The sequence below is a fragment of the Gnatocerus cornutus genome, unplaced genomic scaffold, assembly GCF_029298725.1.
Source record: "Gnatocerus cornutus isolate USDA-ARS CGAHR unplaced genomic scaffold, icGnaCorn1.1 ctg00000037.1, whole genome shotgun sequence".
In the NCBI taxonomy this organism is placed as follows: Eukaryota; Metazoa; Arthropoda; class Insecta; order Coleoptera; family Tenebrionidae; genus Gnatocerus; species Gnatocerus cornutus.
The window spans coordinates 655,961-676,292 of NW_028275386.1; the positions used below are offsets into that span (position 1 = coordinate 655,961).

At 37.1% G+C, this 20,332-nt stretch overlaps 2 protein-coding genes and 1 long non-coding RNA gene across 3 annotated transcripts; all 3 read right to left on the reverse strand.

Annotated features, from left to right (window-relative positions):
• Nucleotides 1-10,792: 10,792 nt before the first annotated feature.
• LOC148165994 (uncharacterized) lies at nt 10,793-11,899 on the reverse strand. The gene is made up of 2 exons (XR_015771069.1): nt 11,776-11,899; nt 10,793-11,715 (listed from the first exon to the last, which is right to left on the reverse strand). It is a non-coding gene; the product is annotated as an uncharacterized LOC148165994 (long non-coding RNA).
• A 2,009-nt stretch (nt 11,900-13,908) lies between these two features.
• On the reverse strand, nt 13,909-15,291 carry LOC148165995 (ATP-dependent DNA helicase PIF1-like). Its single transcript, XM_088049520.1, has one exon. The coding sequence runs from the start codon at nt 15,279-15,281 to the stop codon at nt 13,986-13,988; it is 1,296 nt and encodes a 431-aa protein (XP_087905646.1). The 5' UTR covers nt 15,282-15,291; the 3' UTR covers nt 13,909-13,985.
• LOC148165996 (uncharacterized) lies at nt 15,283-19,141 on the reverse strand. Its single transcript, XM_088049522.1, has 6 exons — nt 18,826-19,141; nt 18,530-18,757; nt 18,464-18,496; nt 17,364-18,403; nt 15,370-17,333; nt 15,283-15,304 (listed from the first exon to the last, which is right to left on the reverse strand). Exons 1-6 carry the CDS (start codon nt 19,139-19,141, stop codon nt 15,283-15,285), a joined length of 3,603 nt encoding a protein of 1,200 aa, XP_087905648.1.
• Nucleotides 19,142-20,332: the final 1,191 nt, after the last annotated feature.

The window sequence follows — 20,332 nt, forward strand, 5'->3', positions numbered from 1 at the left end:
ATTTTGGAGTTTTCATTTTTGTCCACCTTTCCCTACTATTGTTTTAAAATAAAAGGAAAAACGCTTTTAAATTATATTCCTGCATGTCTTTAATTTTAGAGTTTTCACTTTTATCCACCTTTCCATTCCAAATTTTTCAATTTACCGAAATTGCCCTACTTTTTCCTACTATTTGCTTTGAAGTAAAATAAAAAATTTTTTCGAATTTTTGTTTCCACGTCTTTAATTTTAAATTTTCTATTTTTATTTACCCACCTTTTCATACCTATTTTTTTAATTTATCGTAAATGTCTTACTTTCCCCTGCTATTTATTAAATTGGTCTCATGTTCAATTTTTCTTAATTTATAATTTAAAATGGAAAAATTGTTAATTCGTACCATTTTTTATATTTTGGAGAATGCAGTCCTCCCCTAGCAAAATTCAAATTGGACTTTAACTGTGAATCAACCAATACATATCAATAATGTAAAGAAAAAAAGAAGGTCTAACCGATGTCATTTATCTGTAAATCCAATTTGTCCTACCTTCCCCTATATCTGAGTTTACCTACACTCGTCTACCGACGAAATGATGACAGTTGAAAGTTGACATGGAGAGGTGGGGAAATTCGAATTAAAAAGAAACGGTTTTCCCATTTTCTAACATATATTTAATCCCAGTAGGCAGAGATGGGGGCTGTCTCAAGTCATTATTAAACAAAAAAGTAAGTTTGTAAGGCAACCCCCATCTTTCCAATAATGAAACAATTTGAATAGTACCTTGAAACATTGAAGAACTTAAAAACCTGCTACTTCCATAGCTTCAGTTCCTCGTTTTGTCATTCCAGTTTTTATTGGGGCTCCTCAATTGGACCCTTGGCCTTAATTTTCTTGCACTGCATAAGAAAGTCCTTGACGCTCCTCTAAGAAACTGCCCGATGGTTGCCCCTCCAATGTTGATTTCTTTATAGAAGCTCGTGTTGTTCTTTCAATTTTCTACAAAATGGCGTCGTTACTATTTGCATGGAACTTGAGTGCTAATAAATACCTTAGATATAAGACAGTCTCATGCAAAAGGGCCCCCTTGTTTATTCTGTAGTTAACACTGCATTCTTGTAGCTATCATGACATAACCTCACTTTTTGGACTTTCCATGACTGCCAGTAAAAGAATTTAATAGGGGACTTACCGGTTGTCTTCTTGAAATGCTTGAAAAGCAGTCGGCACACAAATCCAACGAAACTTCGATCGATATCGATTTATTTAACAGAGTTACCAACTTACTCAGGCTAACTTCAGAGGGGATTTTGTAGTTTTTAATAATCTTTCTCCATGAATCAAACATTCACAATTGAAGGGAGGTTTTCTGCCGTCGGCGTAAACAGCGATGGTAGTCTTCCAAAGCCCCATTTTCCTCCAAATAAATCCAATTTTCTCGAGCAAACGTCACTGGCGCGTCGACGATGGGAACTGTCAAATTTAGAACCTCCTTGATTTTGATGAAATTTTTCAAAACATTTTCTCATTTTTTACCGAAATGCTGGGTCTCGCACCACATTGACGGGCATCGATGGTTTTGTAATTTTTCTCTGCATTCTCCTATACCATTCTTGTATCTTGAAAAACTCCAGAAGTCCCAAAACAAATAATGCACAAAAGTCCGAGCGCAGATTGAATTAATTCAGCGCGACCTCTTGCTTCGTCATGACCATGAAAAAAAATTATTTCTTTTTCACCTACTGGATCTGCTCTAAACCATCTAAAAAGGGGCCTTGATGATGTTTTTCATTAGAAATAACTCGAATTTACCTTTAATCCATAGATTTGAACGCATTTTTCGCTCGAGCACGGTAGGATCGTCATTCGCTCAAAATTCACTTGTCTCGATGATTTCGATGAATCAAACACTCACAATTGATGAGGGGCTTTCTGGCGTCAACGTAGACAGCGATAATAGGCCCCCAGAGCCCCAATTTCTTCAAATAAAAGGCAATTTTCTCGAACAAACTTTACTCTCGCGTCGATGAGAACTGTCAAATTTAGAACCTCCTTGATTTTACCAAAAATCAAAAAAACTCTTTTGCAATTTTTACCAAAATTCTGGGTCTTGTCCCAGATTGATGGGTATCGATCGATTTGTAATTTTTTTCTCTATCCACCAATACCACTTTTGTACCTCGAAAAGCTTTAATAGTCTCAAAAGCAATGATGTGCAAAAAGTCCGAGCGCAGTTTGAATAATTACATGCGACGTCAAAGCTTCGACATGATGATGGAAAAGTGCAGAATCTACCCATTTAACGAATTTTAAACCCAGATATTGGTACAAAAACACATTCTAAACTCTTCAGAGAATGTCCGGTCAACACTTGCAGTAGTGGAAAAGCTTTAACGTTTGAGAAAAATGGAAAAATATTTACACCTGTCATTTGAAAATTTCAGTGACATTTCATGATTTTATGATTTTGCTTCACGTTAATAAAATCGACGGGGTCGACGGAAAGTCGGATCGGAAAAAAATTAATAACGCAGCCCCAAAGACAGGTAAAAATACGAAAAAAATCCTACGCGCTGTAAAACGATATCCTCTATCCAAAAAAACACATTCCAACCACCTCAACCTTACACCTTTCAAGGAGTAGGATCCCCCAACGAAAACTCGGAACTCTCAACTATCCAAGTGAGAGTCACCCAGCACGTTTTAGTAAGTATTAACTAGCCCGTCTTGATTGCTTTGGCACTCGCTTGTTTTTTAAGTTTACTTATCTTTTTTTTTTAAGTTTAATGTCGCTTGGTTCGTCTATTCCTTAATTAAGACAGTCGAGGGAGTACATGTCGGGATATTAAGTGCATGATCTGTCTATTTGTTAATTAAGACAGTCGGGATAATAAGCGCATGATCAGTCTTACTGTTAATTAAGACAGTCGGGATAATAAGTGCATGATCTGTCTATTTGTTAATTAAGACAGTCGAGATAATAAGCGCATGATCAGTCTTACTGTTAATTAAGACAGTCGGGATAATAAGCACATGATCAGTCTTACTGTTAATTAAGACAGTCGGGATAATAAGCGCATGATCAGTCTTACTGTTAATTAAGACAGTCGGGATAATAAGCGCATGATCAGTCTTACTGTTAATTAAGACAGTCGGGATAATAAGCGCATGATCAGTTTTACTGTTAATTAAGACAGTCGGGATAATAAGCGCATGATCAGTCTTACTGTTAATTAAGACAGGCGGGATAATAAGCGCATGATCTGTCTATTTGTTAATTAAGACAGTCGGGGAAATAAGCGCATGATCTGTCTATTTGTTAATTAATACAGTCGGGGGAATAAGTACATGATCCGTCTAATTGTTAATTAAGAGAGTCGGGGTAATAAGCGCATGATGCATCTATTTAATTTTATGTTTAATTTATGTTTTTGTTTTTTTATTTCCTTTCTTTTTTTGTGCATAATTTGTCGATTTGAAAATAAAAAAAAACAGTCGGGGTAATAAGCGCATGATCAGTCCATTTGTTAATTAAGACAGTCGGGGGAATAGAGATGTAAAAATTTTATTTTCACGTGGTTTAATTTAAAAATGAAAAAAAATTGTAGTTCTTATTGTTTTCTTTAGAATTCAACCTGCCCCACCTTCCCCTATTAAAATTCAAATTAAATTTTTATTTCGTTTTTATTTGCATGGTATGGAGTTATAAAATTAAAAAATTAAAGTCTCAGCTTTGTAACTTATTGAAAGACATTTTTCTCCACCTTCCCCTACATATTCTAAAATTGATTATTTACTCCTTATTTGCCTGTTGTCGTAGTAAAAATTACCAATTAATATTTAGTTTATTATTTATTTGTTCAAAATCCATTAGGACCTACCTTTCCCTATATCGCTCAAAGATTACTTACTTTTGCTTGTTTGTAAGTTTTTATTTTAAAGAAACTAAGATTCAAAATTTTTATTCCAACACGTCTTTAATTTTGGATTTTACAATTTTACCCACTCTCCCATACCAAAATTTTCAATTTGTGTAAAATGATCAACCCTCCTTTGCAACTGTTTTAAAGTCAAAGAAAATTTTGATTGTTTATTCCCACATGTCTTTTGGAGTTTAAATTTTTACCCACCTTTCCATACCTAACATTTAAATTTGCCAAAAATGTCCGACTTTCCCTGACTATTGTTTCAAAGGCAAAGAAAAAAGTTTTGAATTTTTATTCCTACATGTCTTTAATTTTGGAGTTTTCCTTTTTGTCCACCTTCCCATACCTAATTGTTTTATATACCAAAAATGCTCTACTTTCCCCTACTATTGTTTTAAAATAAAAGGAAAAACGCCTTTAAATTATATTCCTGCATGTCTTTAATTTTAGAGTTTTCACTTTTATCCACCTTTCCATACCTAATTTTTCAATTTACCGAAATTGCCCTACTTTTTCCTACTATTTGCTTTGAAGTAAAATAAAAATTTTTCGAATTTTTGTTTCCACGTCTTTAATTGTGAATTTTCTATTTTTATTTACCCACCTTTCCATACCTATTTTTTTAATTCATCGTAAATGTCTTACTTTCCCCTGCTATTTATTAAATTGGTCTCATGTTCAATTTTTCTTAATTTATAATTTAAAAAAGAAAAAGTGTTAAATCGTACCGTTTTTTATATTTTGGAGAATGCAGTCCTCCCCTAGCAAAATTCAAATTGGACTTTAACTGTGAATTAACCAATACATAACAATAATGTAAAGAAAAAAAGAAAAAAAGAAGGTCCAACCGATGTCATTTATCTGTAAATCCAATTTGTCCTACCTTCCCCTATATCTGAGTTTACCTACTCTCGTCTACCGACGAAATGATGACAGTTGAAAGTTGACATGGGGAGGTGGGGAAATTCGAATTAAAAAGAAACGGTTTTCCTATTTTCTAACATATATTTAATCCCAGTAAGCAGAGATGGGGGCTGTCTCAAGTCATTATTAAACAAAAAAGTAAGTTTGTAAGGCAACCCCCATCTTTACAATAATGAAACAATTTGAATAGTACCTTTAAACATTGAAGAACTTAAAAACCTGCTACATTCATAGCTTCAGTTCCTCGTTTTGTCATTCCAGTTTTTATTGGGGCTCCTCAATTGGACCCTTGGCCTTAATTTTCTTGCACTGCATAGTCCTTGACGCTCCTCTAAGAAACTGCCCGATGGTTGCCCCTCCAATGTTGATTTCTTTATAGAAGCTCGTGTTGTTCTTTCAATTTTCTACAAAATGGCGTCGTTACTATTTGCATGGAACTTGAGTGATAATAAATACCTTGGATATAAGACAGTCTCATGCAAAAGAGCCCCCTTGTTTACTCTGCAGAGTCTTGTTCCTGCATTCTTGTAACTATCATGACATAACCTCACTTTTTGTTGACTCTCCTTGACTGCCAGTGAAAGAATTTAATGGGGAACTTATCGGTTGTCTTCTTGAAATGCTTGAAAAGCAGTCGGCGCACAAATCCAACGAAACTTCGATCGATATCGATTTATTTAACAGAGTTACCAACTTACTCAGGCTAACTTCAGAGGGGTTTTTGTAGTTTTTTATAATCTTTCTCCATGAATCAAACATTCAAAATTGAAGGGGGGCTCTCTGCCGTCGGCGTAAACAGCAATGGTGGTCTTCCAAAGCCCCATTTTCCTCCAAATAAATCCAATTTTCTCGAGCAAACGTCACTGGCGCGTCGACGATGGGAACTGTCAAATTTAGAACCTCCTTGATTTTGATGAAATTTTTCAAAACATTTTCTCATTTTTTACCGAAATGCTGGGTCTCGCACCACATTGACGGGCATCGATGGTTTTGTAATTTTTCTCTGCATTCTCCTATACCATTCTTGTATCTTGAAAAACTCCAGAAGTCCCAAAACAAATAATGCACAAAAGTCCGAGCGCATATTGAATTAATTCCGCGCAACATGACGAAAGAAAACAATTTTTCTGCAGCTGCATCTACCCCAAACCATCTAAAAAGGGGTCTTGATTACGTTTTTGATTGTAAAGAGCTCAAATTTACCTCTATCCATAGATTTGAACGCATTTTTTGCTCGATTACGGTAGGATCATCGTTGTCTCAAAATTCACTTGTCTCGATGAATCAAACACTCCTAGTCGATGGGGGCTTTCTCTCGTAGACGCAAGCAGCAACAGTAGCCTCTCCAAAGCCCCATTTTCTTGGAAATAAATCCAATTTTCTGGAAGAAACGTCACTCTCGCGTCGATGATGAGAACTGTCAAATTTAGAACCTCCTTGATTTTGATGAAATTTCTCGGAACATTTTCGCATTTTTTACCAAAATCCTGGGTCTTGTACTTGATTGATGGGCATCGATCGATTTGTAATTTTTTCCTCTTTCCACCAATACCGCTTGTGTACCTCGAAAAGATCCAGAAGTCCCAAAACAAATAATGCACAAAAGTCCGAGCGCAGTTTGAATTAATTCAGTGCGACCTCTCGCTTCATCATGACCATGAAAAAAATTATTCTTTTTTCAGGCACTGCATCTGCTCCAAACCATCTAAAAAGGGGCCTTGATGATGTTTTTGATTGTAAAGAGCTCGAATTTACCTCTAATTCATAGATTTGAACGCATTTTTCGCTCGACCACGGTAGGATCATCGTTGTCTCAAAATTCACTTGTCTCGATGAATCAAACACTCCCAGTCAATGGGGGCTTTCTCTTGTAGACGCAAGCAGCAACAGTAGCCTCTCCAAAGCCCCATTTTCTTTCAAATAAATCCAATTTTCTGGAAGAAACGTCACTCTCGCGTCGACGATGAGAACTGTCAAATTTAGAACCTCCTTGATTTTGATGAAATTTCTCAAAACATTTTCGCATTTTTTACCAAAATGCTGGGTCTCGTACCTGATTGATGGGTATCGATCGTTTTGTAATTTTCTCCTCTTTCTACCAATACCATTTGTGTACCTCGAAAAGCTCCAGAAGTTCCAAAACAAATAATGCACAAAAGTCCGAGCGCAGATTGAATTAATTCAGCGCGACCTCTCGCTTCATCATGACCATGAAAAAAGTTATTTCTTTTTCACGCACTGGATCTGCTCTAAACCATCTAAAAAGGGGCCTTGATGATGTTTTTGATTAGAAATAAATCGAATTTACCTTTAATCCATAGATTTGAACGCATTTTTCGCTCGAGCACGGTAGGATCGTCATTCGCTCAAAATTCACTTGTCTCGATGATTTCGATGAATCAAACACTCACAGTCGATGGGAGGCTTTCTGGCGTCAACGTAGACAGCGATAGTGGGCCCCCAGAGCCCCAATTTCTTCAAATAAAAGGCAATTTTCTCGAACAAACTTTACTCTCGCGTCGATGAGAACTGTCAAATTTAGAACCTCCTTGATTTTACCAAAAATCAAAAAAACTCTTTTGCAATTTTTACCAAAATTCTGGGTCTTGTCCCAGATTGATGGGTATCGATCGATTCGTAATTTTTTTCTCTATCCACCAATACCACTTTTGCGACGTCAAAGCTTCGACATGATGATGGAAAAGTGCAGATTCTACCCATTTAACGAATTTTAAACCCAGATGTGGGTACAAAAACACATTCTAAACTCTTCAGAGAATGTCCGGTCAACACTTGCAGTAGTGGAAAAGCTTTAATCATAAAGAAAAATCGAAAAATATTTACATCTGTCATTTGAAAATTTCAGTGACATTTCATGATTTTGCTTCACGTTAAAAATCGACGGGGTCGACGTAAAGTCGGATCGGAAAAAAATTAATAATGCAGCCCCAAAGACATGTAAAAATAGGTAAAAAATCCTATGCGCTGTAAAACGATATCCTCTATCCGCAAAAACACACTCCAACCACCTCAACCTTACACCTTTCGAGAAGAAGCATTTCCCATCGAAAAGTCGGAACTCTCAAGTGTTAAAGTGAGGGTTACCCTACACGTTTTAGTAAGTATTAACTAGCCCGTCTTGATTAATAGCACTCGCTTGTTTTTTAAGTATACTTATCTTTTTTTCTTTTTTTTTTTTTTAATATCGCTTGGTTCGTCTATTTCTTAATTAAGACAGTCGGAAGAATAAGCGCATGATTTGTCTATTTGTGAATTAAGACAGTCGGGGGGAAAACATGATTCATCCATTTGTTAATTAAGACAGTCGGGATAATAAGCGCATAATCCGTCTATTTGTTACTTAAGACAGTCGGGATAATAAGCGCATGATCAGTCTTACTGTTAATTAAGACAGTCGGGATAATAAGTGCATGATCTGTCTATTTGTTAATTAAGACAGTCGGGGTAATAAGCGCATGATCAGTCTTACTGTTAATTAAGACAGTCGGGATAATAAGCGCATGATCAGTCTTACTGTTAATTAAGACAGTCGGGATAATAAGCGCATGATCAGTCTTACTGTTAATTAAGACAGTCGGGATAATAAGTGTATGATCAGTCTTATTGTTAATTAAGACAGTCGGGATAATAAGCGCATGATCCGTCTATTTGTTAATTAAGACAGTCGAGATAATAAGCGCATGATTAGTCTTACTGTTAATTAAGACAGTCGGGACAATAAGTGCATGATTAGTTTTACTGTTAATTAAGACAGTCGGGATAATAAGCGCATGATTTGTCTATTTGTTAATTAAGACAGTCGGGATAATAAGTGCATGATTAGTTTTACTGTTAATTAAGACAGTCGGGATAATAAGCCCATGATCAGTCTTACTGTTAATTAAGACAGTCGGGATAATAAGTGCATCATCAGTCTTACTGTTAATTAAGACAGTCGGGATAATAAGCGCATGATTAGTCTTACTGTTAATTAAGACAGTCGGGATAATAAGCGCATGATCAGTCTTACTGTTAATTAAGACAGTCGGGATAATAAGCGCTTGATCAGTCTTACTGTTAATTAAGACAGTCGGGATAATAAGCGCATGATTTGTCTATTTGTTAATTAAGACAGTCGGGATAATAAGCGCTTGATCAGTCTTACTGTTAATTAAGACAGTCGGGATAATAAGCGCATGATCTGTCTATTTGTTTATTAAGACAGTCGGGATAATAAGTACATGATTTGTTTAGTTGTAAATAAATAAGACAGTCGGAAAAATAGCCTTGTAAAAAATAGAGTAGGTAGATATTTTTTTAATAGGTAGTTGTTTCTTTGTTTTTTTTTTGTTTTTTCTTCTTTTTAATTTTTTGTTGTTTTTTTTATAACTTTTCTTTTGTTTTTTTTTTGGTTGTTTTTTTTCTATTTTTTTCGATTTTTAATAAAAAATGAAAGACCTATTGCTGTTTGTTTTTTTTATTTTGAAAATAATAATTTTTATATAGAAAAGAATTAGTCAGATTATGAAATAGGTTATATTTATTAGTAACAATATTTAATACTAAAAGAGAAATAGAATTTAATTTCATCAAAGAAATTTTCAAGTGACTGTTTTTAAAAAAGGAAATTCCAATGATGAATTCGAATTCTATTACAGCAAAACATGAATGAGAACAAACAATGGAAAAATATTTCAGAGTTTAATGTTACAATCAAATTTTTAAAGATGACTTAAAATTTTTATTTATGAAGATTATAAAATTAAACTCGGTCACAAAAGTGATAAAATCTTCTTAAAAATTAAACATTTTAATAGTTGGAACTTTTTCAATTGCCTATTACAAATAGAAATGTAATATCGTTATATCGCGACCTGACAGCTATAAGGTTCTAACGATCAGTGATATCTCTTTAATTTATTAAGTATTTATAAAAAAATGACAGGATCTATTAATATTTTTTTGATTTGTTAAAGTATTAACTTACAACATTTTTATACTTGATATTTATAATTTGATGGTTAGTTGTATTTATATAATAATTAGGACTTGATCAATCAATTGTTCAAAATTAAAATATGCAATATTATGAAAGAAAAAAATGTAGTTGAAAAAATTAAAGAAATTTATTGGATCAAATCTTGGTGTTGGCAAAAATTATCAAAAATACAATTTAATCCCAAACACCAAATTTCGTCAAAAAATGCTGATGTTCAATTATTGCTCTAATGATGGTAGCGGGTCAGCATTTTTTGACTAAATAAATTTGATGTTTGGAAATAAATTGTGTTTTTGATAATTAAAAAATTAAATTTATGGTTTACCGAATTTACATAATTACATGTGAAGTTGCCAAGTCCATTTTTGGAATAAATGCGTTTTCGATTTTGTAAAAACAAAAGCCAAAAAATGTAGCGTTCGATTCTTTTGTGTTATAATTGGACGGCAAATATGTGAAAAAATTGAGATTTATTAATTTTCGTCAAAAAAATTCGAAATGGACTTTGCAAAAGATATTATGAATTGACCAATACTTTAGAAGTTCAATGCGAGAAGAAGCTCAATTGAAACATACGCAATATCGTTATATGAAAGAAAAAAGTGTGGTTGAAAACAACAAATTAAACTTTGTTAGTCATATTTATGAAATATTTAGGACAGTATTTAATTGCTCAAGGCAATCAAAACCCAAAATTGCCTCCTTGGCTAATTCGTTCAAAAAACTAAATTTGATGGTTAGTTGTATTTATATAATATTTAACACTTGATCAATAGTTCAACTGAAACATGCAATATTATGAAAGAAAAAAATGTAGTTGAAAAAATGAAAGAAAGTTATTGGATCAAATCTTGGTGTTGACAAAAATGATCAAAAATAGAATTTATTTCCGAAAAGAAAATTGTGGGAAATTTGAGAAATTGCTATTCCAACTTTGTGACAACGCAAAAAGTGTATGCGATGCTAGCTTATTGCTCAGACTGGAAAGCAAAAAATAAATTAAAATCATTTACTGAATTTACATGATTACACATATTATGCATTAGCGAACGAATACTTGATAAGTTCAATGCGAGAAAATATTGTTATATAAAAGAAAAGGGTTTCAAGAGAAAAAAATCCAAAGATGAATTTGAATTCTAACAAAACATAAATGAGAAAATGAAAATAATGGAAAAGTATTGCAGAGTTTAATGTTACAACAATTGAATTTTTAAAGATGATTTAAATGTTTTATAAGTAAAATTAAACTCTGTCACAAAAGCGATAATCTTAAAACATAAACAGTTGTTTGCTAACTAATTATAAAAATGTTAATTAAACTCATTTTCTTATTCGATTGCTCAATAGCAGAATAATAATTTGAACGAAAGATTACGCAACTGAAAATTGACAGGTTAAAAGATGGAAAAAAGTAAATAAAAAAATTGAAATTACCTTTAATAGACGCGGTTCAGCTGTAAAGTTTTGGAGAAGCATCGATTTGCAGAAAGTACGACAGTTGTTCATTGTTTTTCACAGTCAGAGTAGATTCATGTGTTGAAGGTTGAGGTCGCAGTTTTTCGGTGCAAACTTGTACTGATGAATTGGGGTAGGGGTAGAGCGGCGTGGTCGAAACGAAGATCATGACAACTGTAATGTCAAATTAAAAAAAATAACATGTCTTTTAATAAATAATAATTAACGATTTTACCTTTTTTTTTGATAGTAGAGAAACACGACAATGATTGTGGTTTTTCCAATTTGCAAAGATGACCGGGAAATTTTCCTGATGTCAGCTTGGAAATAAGCGTTGACATCGCATGTTTCGGTCAAAACTTGTAGTCATGAATTGGAAGAGCGTAGATAGTCTGAACTGGTCGGAACGAAGATCCTTTTCTACGTGGCAACTGTAATATCCAATGTGAAAAAAATTACCATATATTTTAACATATAATAAACGTTTTTACCTTTTTTTGATAGTAGAGACAACACGGTAGCAATCATTGCGGTTTTTACAATTTGAATAGATCGTTGGGAATCTTCAATATACTCTTGTGTGTGGTCGTGGTGGTTTTACTAAAAATTGAAAAAATTACTGTAAAAAAAAAAAAAATTAAAACACAGTTACTTCAAAATAAATAATTGCTTCTTGTCCACACAATTTCCAAAAGTTGTCAAATCAACATTGAATCAATTTTTCTGTAAAAAATGATATTAATTACCATAATATGAAAAAATAAAATAAAAACAAATACGATTTGCGCCTTTGTTCAAGTGTCACAGTCGTAAAAGTATTTCTTTCTGCATAATTATCGTTCACCATAAAATGTTTTTCTTTTTTTTTCTAAAATTCGAAATGATACTGCAGCATGATTTCGTGACGCGTGCTCGATAAAATCTTTCGTTCAACTGCAAAATATAAGTTAAAAATAAAAAAATTCCCAACTTTTCCTTAATACATACCAGCGTTGCGAAGCAATCGAAAATGTTGAGCTTTTGTGGTAAATTAATAAAAATGAAACTAATACTAAATTGAATAAAATTTGTTTTAAGTAAGTTTTCAGACCATGAGAACAAAGATTATCAAATGTCACACTATTTAAGATTAAAACAAAGTGAAATAAAATACATCGACATTCGGCTCTATACCGTCACAATTGTCACTTCAAGCTCGAGTCATGTATTTTCTTACAATCGCTATGTGGGCATCCAGCAAACATTCATTATGTATGAACAACAAATAAATTGAACATGCACCCCAAATACAGTGATGTGGTTTGGTATGCGAAGCTTGCGGGTCGCCAGCAATGTAAGTGAATTCCACCAAGTGTCCCGATTAATCATCAAAAGTTGTGACACAATTAAAGAATTAAAATAAAAAATTGTAGTACGATTAATTAAAATATTATAATAAAAGGTTTTGCAGAGAGTAAACTGTTTTAATAAATGATGAAAAATGTACCATTTATCAGTGTTTTTTTTTTTGTTAGAAAAAAGACAAAGCTTATTTTAGACTTTTAGACAAAGTGGCACAGAAAATCTACTACCATGTGCTAAAGGATTTCCAGAGAAAAATATTTGTAAAAAAATTATTAACTCGTTGACATATGTGTGTTGATGTCAAATTGAAACTCATTTCTTGTGCTTGTAATAAAGGTTAAATAAAATATAAAACAAAGTGGTATAAATTGTTACTTTAAATGCAGACGACTTGTTGTATAACGTACAATTGTTACTTCAAACACAGGGGTGCCCCCCCGGTTCTATAACGTAGCAACTGATACTTCAAACTAAGTCGTGTTGTTATTTCAAGTTTAAAGAATTAAAATAAAAAAATGTCTTAGTCATGGTCCGAAAAATGCACCATTTATTTTAAGCACGGTAATCAGGTTTTTATTTTTTAGCGAAGAAAAAGACAAAGCTTATTTTAGTTTTAGACGGAGTGGTACCATTGAAGGATTTCCAAAAAAAAAAATATATTAAAAAAATAAATAACTCTATGATAAATGTTTGTTGATGTCAATTGATAAATGTTTGTTGATGTCAAATTGAAACTGATTTATTGTGCTTGTAAAGGTTAAATGAAAAAAAAAAAAAGGTTAAATGAAATATAAAAAAAAGTGGTATAAATTCTTACTTCAAACGCAGACGGCTTGTTCTATAACGTACAATTGTTACTTCAAACACAGGGGTGCCCCCCCGGTTCTATAACGTAGCAACTGATACTTCAAACTAAACCGAAAGGTTCTATAACGTAAGGAATTTATTAGAATTCTTACTTCAAACTCAGACGACTTGTTCTATAACGTACAATTGTTACTTCAAACACAGGGGTGCCCCCCAGGTTCTATAACGTAGCAACTGATACTTCAAACAAAGCCGAAAGGTTCTATAACGTAAGCAATTCTCTCACTTTATACTCGGGACTTGTAACAAACTCTTACGGTCGCTTTAAGCGTTCTCAGCTATCTGTTGTACTCGATGCTCGGATCGCTAGCAATGTAAGATCACACACATCAACCACCACTCATCACTCGTCTTGATCGACGACTTCGTGGTAGACAATGTTTTTTGTGTACGTCGCATTCTGCCTAACCGCACTGAGTTTCCCCTGGCAGCCAGTGGGCAAAACGCAAACATGTACACTGTCAGCTGAACGTGCCCTCGAAAAGGCGAACTACAACTGCCCGTGTTCAAACACCGGTTGAGGCAAATGAATTCCGACCGCGTCGAAAGTCTGTCCTTGTGACTTGTTGATCGTGATCGCATAGGCGAGTCTCAGAGGAAATTGTCGCCTTCTCATGACGAAGGGCAATGTTGGATCGTTCTCGGACACAAAGTCCACTCGCGGAACGAAGACCGCATTTCCGGTGAGTCTGCCGCGCGAATCGATCCGTTCGCATTCGATCATGTGCTCGCCCAGTGTTCGAACCAACAATCGCGTGCCGTTGCACAAATTTCTACGTAAATTTAGATTTTTCAACAGCATCACGACAACGCCCTGTTTGAGTGCAAGTCGGTGCTGAGCGAATCCGGACGGCGTCATCGAATTGAGAATTTCGACGGCAATTTCGTCGGCTTGATCGTCGTCTTGGATAGAATCAGCACTGAGATACACGCGTTGTTCGTGATCGGCGATTGTGTCCATGATTGACTGATTGATTGCGTGGCAGGTGTCGTTTAGCGGAGTCAAGATGGCCTTGTTGGGAACATCGCCGGCTCTCAAATCTCCGAAAACTCTCGCAATCAATTCATTCAAGTTGTTGACGACGCAACGTTGAATGATCGGAACGATGCCAAGTCGAGCGGCCATCGGTACCATATCATCTCGGTCGATCGTCAACGTACCTTTTCCCAGCCTGTCCAACCAATCGGCAAATTCGACTTCGGGGGCCAGAACGCGCATGTTGATTCGCAGCGTCAATTTGCGAAACATGCCGAAAAGCTGTCCGCTTTTGACGCAGGCGTTAATCACGGATCCTCGATTGCCGCCGATGACGATCGGCAAGCTTTGTTTGAAATCGCCCCCGATGATGACGCATTTGCCGCCGAATGGCCTGTCATTGTGACAAATGAAACGCAACGTTCTTTCCACAATGACAAAAGCCAAATTGGTTGACATGCTGACCTCGTCCCAAATGATTAGTTTGGAACGACGAATTGCTTCGGCTTCCGGTGAATTTTGTTTGAGGAAAGACGTCGAATTCTCAGCGAGACCGAGGGGCAAACGGAAAGTGCTGTGCACCGTTTTGCCATCTTTCAAGAGGGAAGCTGCGAGACCGGTCCAAGCGATCGCTATCACTTGTTGATTTCTGCCGTTCAAATGTGCGATCACCGTGTTGTAAAAGAAAGTCTTGCCCGTGCCGGCTCGACCGCAAACGAAAAAGTATCGTTGCTGGTCGGTGTCGTCGTCGATGGCGGCCATCACGACGTCAAAAGCGCGCCTTTGATCGGCATTTAACTGGGCGACCATCTCACGTGGATTGATCTCTTCCGCTGGTTCATTGTTGTCATCATCATCGTGATCGTCTTGATTGTCGTGTTCGTCGGTCGGTTCCGGCAAGCCGAAATCCGCGAGACGACGACCGTTGATGCCCAAAATGAAACGGATTCGTCTGAGCGCCGCGTTCTGCGCTCTCTCGTCATTGATTCCGCGACGCGTGTAATCTTCAAAGATGTGAACACGAAATTCGTTCCACAACCCGATAGCGTTGATCACTTGACCAAAGACCAGAATGTACGCGAACATGTCCCTCATTTGAAAGGGCATGTCTCGTTCGCGAGCTTCGGCAAGGCTTCGCCTCCATTCTTGGTCCTCGGCGAGTAGATTACGCTCGCGACACGCTTCTTCAAATGTTACGCACAAATGACCTTCGACTGTTCGAATTTCTTCAAACGTCGTCGCACCGCGCACGTGCAAGAGTAGTAAACGTAGATAGTAAAGCTCTCCTGCTCGCAAACTAACGTTAAACATTCTGGATACGATCGGTTTCGTAGTGCGTTGTCGTCTCTGCCATCGTTTTAGAGTCGGATTCCACGTGAAAAATTCAGGAAATTCGGGATACAAAAGATGTCTCCCGGTCGGATCGACTCGGTTCGTTTCAAGCCATTGCAATAGCTTGCTCGTTCGAACGTTATTATTCTCGACGGCGTCTTGTTCATGACCCTCCACGAAGATGACATTTTGCCTGTTTGGCAAATGCACCGGTAGCCGCTCGACATGATGGCTGTTCTCGTGAAGCGGGAAGCCCAACAAATGCCAAGCGCTTTCGCAGGGAGTCATGTATCGGCCACTCAAAAAAGATGTAATTTCATTGTACTCGATTCGCATCTGGGCATCGACCTGTTGCTGCTGTTGTTCCGGACGTTCAACAACGCGTAAAACAGCTTGGTCGTAGCCTTTGAAAAAGTACTTGTACAAATATTTGATTGTGCCTTGTCCCGTTACAATCAACACATTTATGTGCGTTTGGTATTTCAACAATAAATATGGATTATAAGGTACTACGAATTGGTTGCTCACCTGAAACACCTGGTTGTTTCTGGTAACTTGAATCGTTCGCCCTTGATTTCGCCTCCGCAAACGTACGACACCGTTGATGATGGACGTTTCGTTCGCTGGATACATGGGGAACTTTTTCGAGCACCTTCCGTTATCCATGCAGACCGAATTGGGATACATTGGGCCGCATGGTCCATGAATCATGTGTTTGCCAACCAACTGATACAGCTCTGGTTCTTCGTCCGGATCTGGGATTTCGGCAGAAACCAACTGATCAATTCTGGCGGCGTCTAGTGGTTTGTCCTCGTTCCTCAGAGTGATGAGAATATGAGCGTGTGGCAGCCCTCTTTTCTGGAACTCAATGACGTAGAGATACGCGACGACCACTCCCATGATTTGGTTGTCTTTCAAATCCCGAATCAGCTCCTTGACCTTTTCCTCGAAAACTCTGCAAATGAGCATTGGATGATTCGAAGGATCACGATCGTGTGGAGGCAGATTTTCCATGATTTCTGGCCATTGTGGATTGCACGTCATCGTAATGAAAAGTGATGGAAAGCCTAGTTTGGCGACGATGGCCATCGCATCTTGATAACGTTGCATCTGACTTCGCGGACCATTGTTGAATGTCGACGGCAAAATGACCATCCGCCCGATGGGTAGATCTTCGATTTCGCCCCTTCGTCTCACATAGTCCGCCAGGCCTTGATACTCTTCTGCTCGAAGTTGATCTTGATGGGTCAAAAAGTAGTTCATTCGGTTTTTCTCTACTTTTAGGTACGCCGAGACGATGTGTTTCTGTCCCAGTTTGCCGGAACATCTCAAAGCGTCGAACCCACCGTCGATCTCGTTGTCGTTTCCACGAATCGCAAGTCGATGACTGTAGAATTGTTTCAACGTGACTCGCTGGCGTCTGTTCCCGCCGTTCAAGGGAATGTTTCGATGCCAGCCGAGTTCACCATGTGGGAAAAGGTGAGGAAAAGCGAGTGGATCGCAAAACTCGCTCTCGAGGTCGATAGTTCGCTAGCGGCCGTCCTCGTTTCGAAGAAACACCCGCATCGTCGGAGCGGGCATTTCATTCCCGTTGTAACGATAGATGGCGCACACCTCCCTTGCTTGAACGTCATCAAACTCTCGTGGATTGTTTCCTCTCGGCTGAAATTCTACGTAGACTCGTGGAACTGCGTTTGGATTCTCTCTGCGTTGTTCGTCGTAAACTTCGCGGAGATGTCTGTATTGTCTCGCAAAAGGATTCACCTCGTTCATCACTTGACCAATCAATCTCATCGTTTCCGCGTTGACCTGGTAATGGGCAGCGTTTTCGACGCGTCGATTGGTTGCCTGTTCGGGATCCAAGAAGTACAGAGGGCCACATAACGCATTATCTCGGTTGACGTTGATGTCGGAGTAATGATGGTAAATCTGTCCCTGGATTGCGTATACGTATGGCCCGTTCCCTCGTAACTGGCGCAAGTTCGATTGGATCGAGGCGAATTGAAACGCGTTGTTGTACACGTTGATATTTCTGCGAAACTCTCTACTTGTTGCGTCGTTCTCGGTGAAAAGTCGATGCAACTCTTGGGGAAAGCGGTCCAACGGAGGCAGTTGAACTTTGCCATTGGAACAGCATCTTGTGTAAGTTCCACGCCAAGGTCTTTCTTTCTCAAAAAACCTCGCGTTGCAATGTTCACATGTCTGGTTCATTTCCCCAATGTAACTGACGTTTTCTACATGTCTTTCTGTTGCTTGTAGATACGTCGCCCTTTGACCCGGAAAATTGTCACGTTGTTGCTGGTCGATGTTTTGTAGTATGCGTTCTTGTTCGTTGTCATTAATGATGTCGACACGTGCTGCCGGTGGAAGATTTGGGCGCACAATGTCGACGATGACATCGTCGAACTCATCATTAAAACCAGCATCGGAATTCTCTTCGAGATCTTGAACAAACGCCTCAATGGCATTTTGAATGTCGATCAAATCGAATGGATCCGGGTCGTTTGGAGTCACTTGAAAATGAGAAGAAGGTGGTGGTGATGGTGATGGTACCTCGACCATGACTTGGTTCTCATCGTCATCGCTGGTGTCGGTGTTTTCTGAAAAAGAATAATCCAAAAATTAATTTGTTGTTTTTGAGTCTAGTATAATTTGTGAACTTTGCTTTGATACATTACAAATGTTTGAAATGTCTCAAAAGATCATCACAATCATAATTTACTTACCGTTAGGGTCCACGTATCTAACTAACGGTGGACCGCTTCTCGACACTCCTCGCGAAGTTGACGGTTTTTCAAGCGATTCCTTCTTGGAATTTTTTGCAACAGCGGCGCCTTGTTGCTTTTCTCCGACATCATCAGGTACCGCTTGTTGCTGCTCATCTGAGACTATCTCGGGTTTCCTTGGAGGCGGAGGAGGCATTAAACCGTCTTCGTCACCGTCGTCCGACCAATCTGTAAAGAAGGTATTAATAATCGTATAGAAAATTTTGTTTTCAATCTCCGTATTTATAAGTAAGTACCTTTGCTCGACCGGTTGTTATTAATGGTCCCCAGGTCGGTCTGACACGTTGAGCTGGTGGTCGCTACTGCTGCCTCTGGTAACGTTTCGCTCAGATGTCTCGGCAACTTGATTGGTGATGGACAGGGTGACTCTTGTTGATCAGACGGGTGCTGCCTCTTAGACCTTGTCGTCGTTGTCCCGATCTCGACAACTTCCTCCTCAGAGTCGCTGTCTGCGACCGAAGAAACCTCTGAGTGGGGTTCCGGAATGGCAGCTTTTTTATTATACCGGGCACCTTTTTGTCTCGACAATCGGGATCTTCCCTTCCTGGGCATTATTAGTTTTTTTTCTAAAAATTTAAATTTAATTTAAAGTGGTCAAAAAATTCTGTAGTTGTAAAATTCGAGTAGAAAAAAAATGTTTAAAACTTGAAGCATAAATAAAAATGTAACTTGCCATGTTAACAACTAAAGAGCAAAAAATGCGTGAATCAATAATTTCTATAATCACCAAATAAATATGAACATTTCAACTTACAATTTAAACACTCGAAACAGTTTGGAAACACACAACGCACAACAAACGTTGAATCTGTTATTTTACAATTTTTTTGCATAGCCAACTTTAGAAGAGTAGTGATTGACGTATGCAAAAGCGGTAAATTTAAATTTTTGCAATTACCAACCTTACATATTGAAACACCCTAGTGGGCAAAAAATCGGCAATAAATGAGAAAACGATTTATCGATACTCATATCAAACCGAAATGGAATGATTGATAGTGTTCATTTCATTATGAGACCGTAAAGAACGTACAAATTGTAATCAGAGCATGAAAACACCTGAATTTTATCTCAACTATAAATTTGAGCAATTTCGGTTCGAAATGAACTAAATGCGTGAATCAGAGCTAATTTATAGAATTACGAAATCAATTTGAATGTTTTAACTTACATTTTGAACACACAAAACACTTTAAGCACAAAAATAGTTGGGTGTGGTTTTGCGATTTATTATAACTTTTTCGCAAAGCCAACTGTAGAAATTTTTTTTTCATTACTTCTTTAGAGGGGTAGTAATTGACGTATGCGAAGGCGGGAAATTTAAATGTTTGAAATGTCTAATTTATTTATAATTTATAAAGTTGATGATTTGATGCTATTATATTATTACAGTCTTGGTAGCTGATTTGGATTATATTATAAAATGGGATATTACAACAAAGTTAATGACGTTAAACCTTTTAGACCATGTTCAGGATAAAAAGTTTCAATTACGGTGTTTACGATACCAGCAGCCAATTCCATAAATTGAACGGACACTTATAAGAATTGTTAAAAACGACACCAATAGAAAGGTTTTTTTTTTATTGTAAAAGTTGCCAATGAACATTGTTTGTTGCTTTTACATGGTTACAACAATCGTATATAAAAAATGCGTGCTTGAAATTGCTTTTCTTATTTCTTATTTTTGTAACTATCGCTCGTCGAGGATGGTTGACTCAAGACGTCTTCAAACTAACTGTA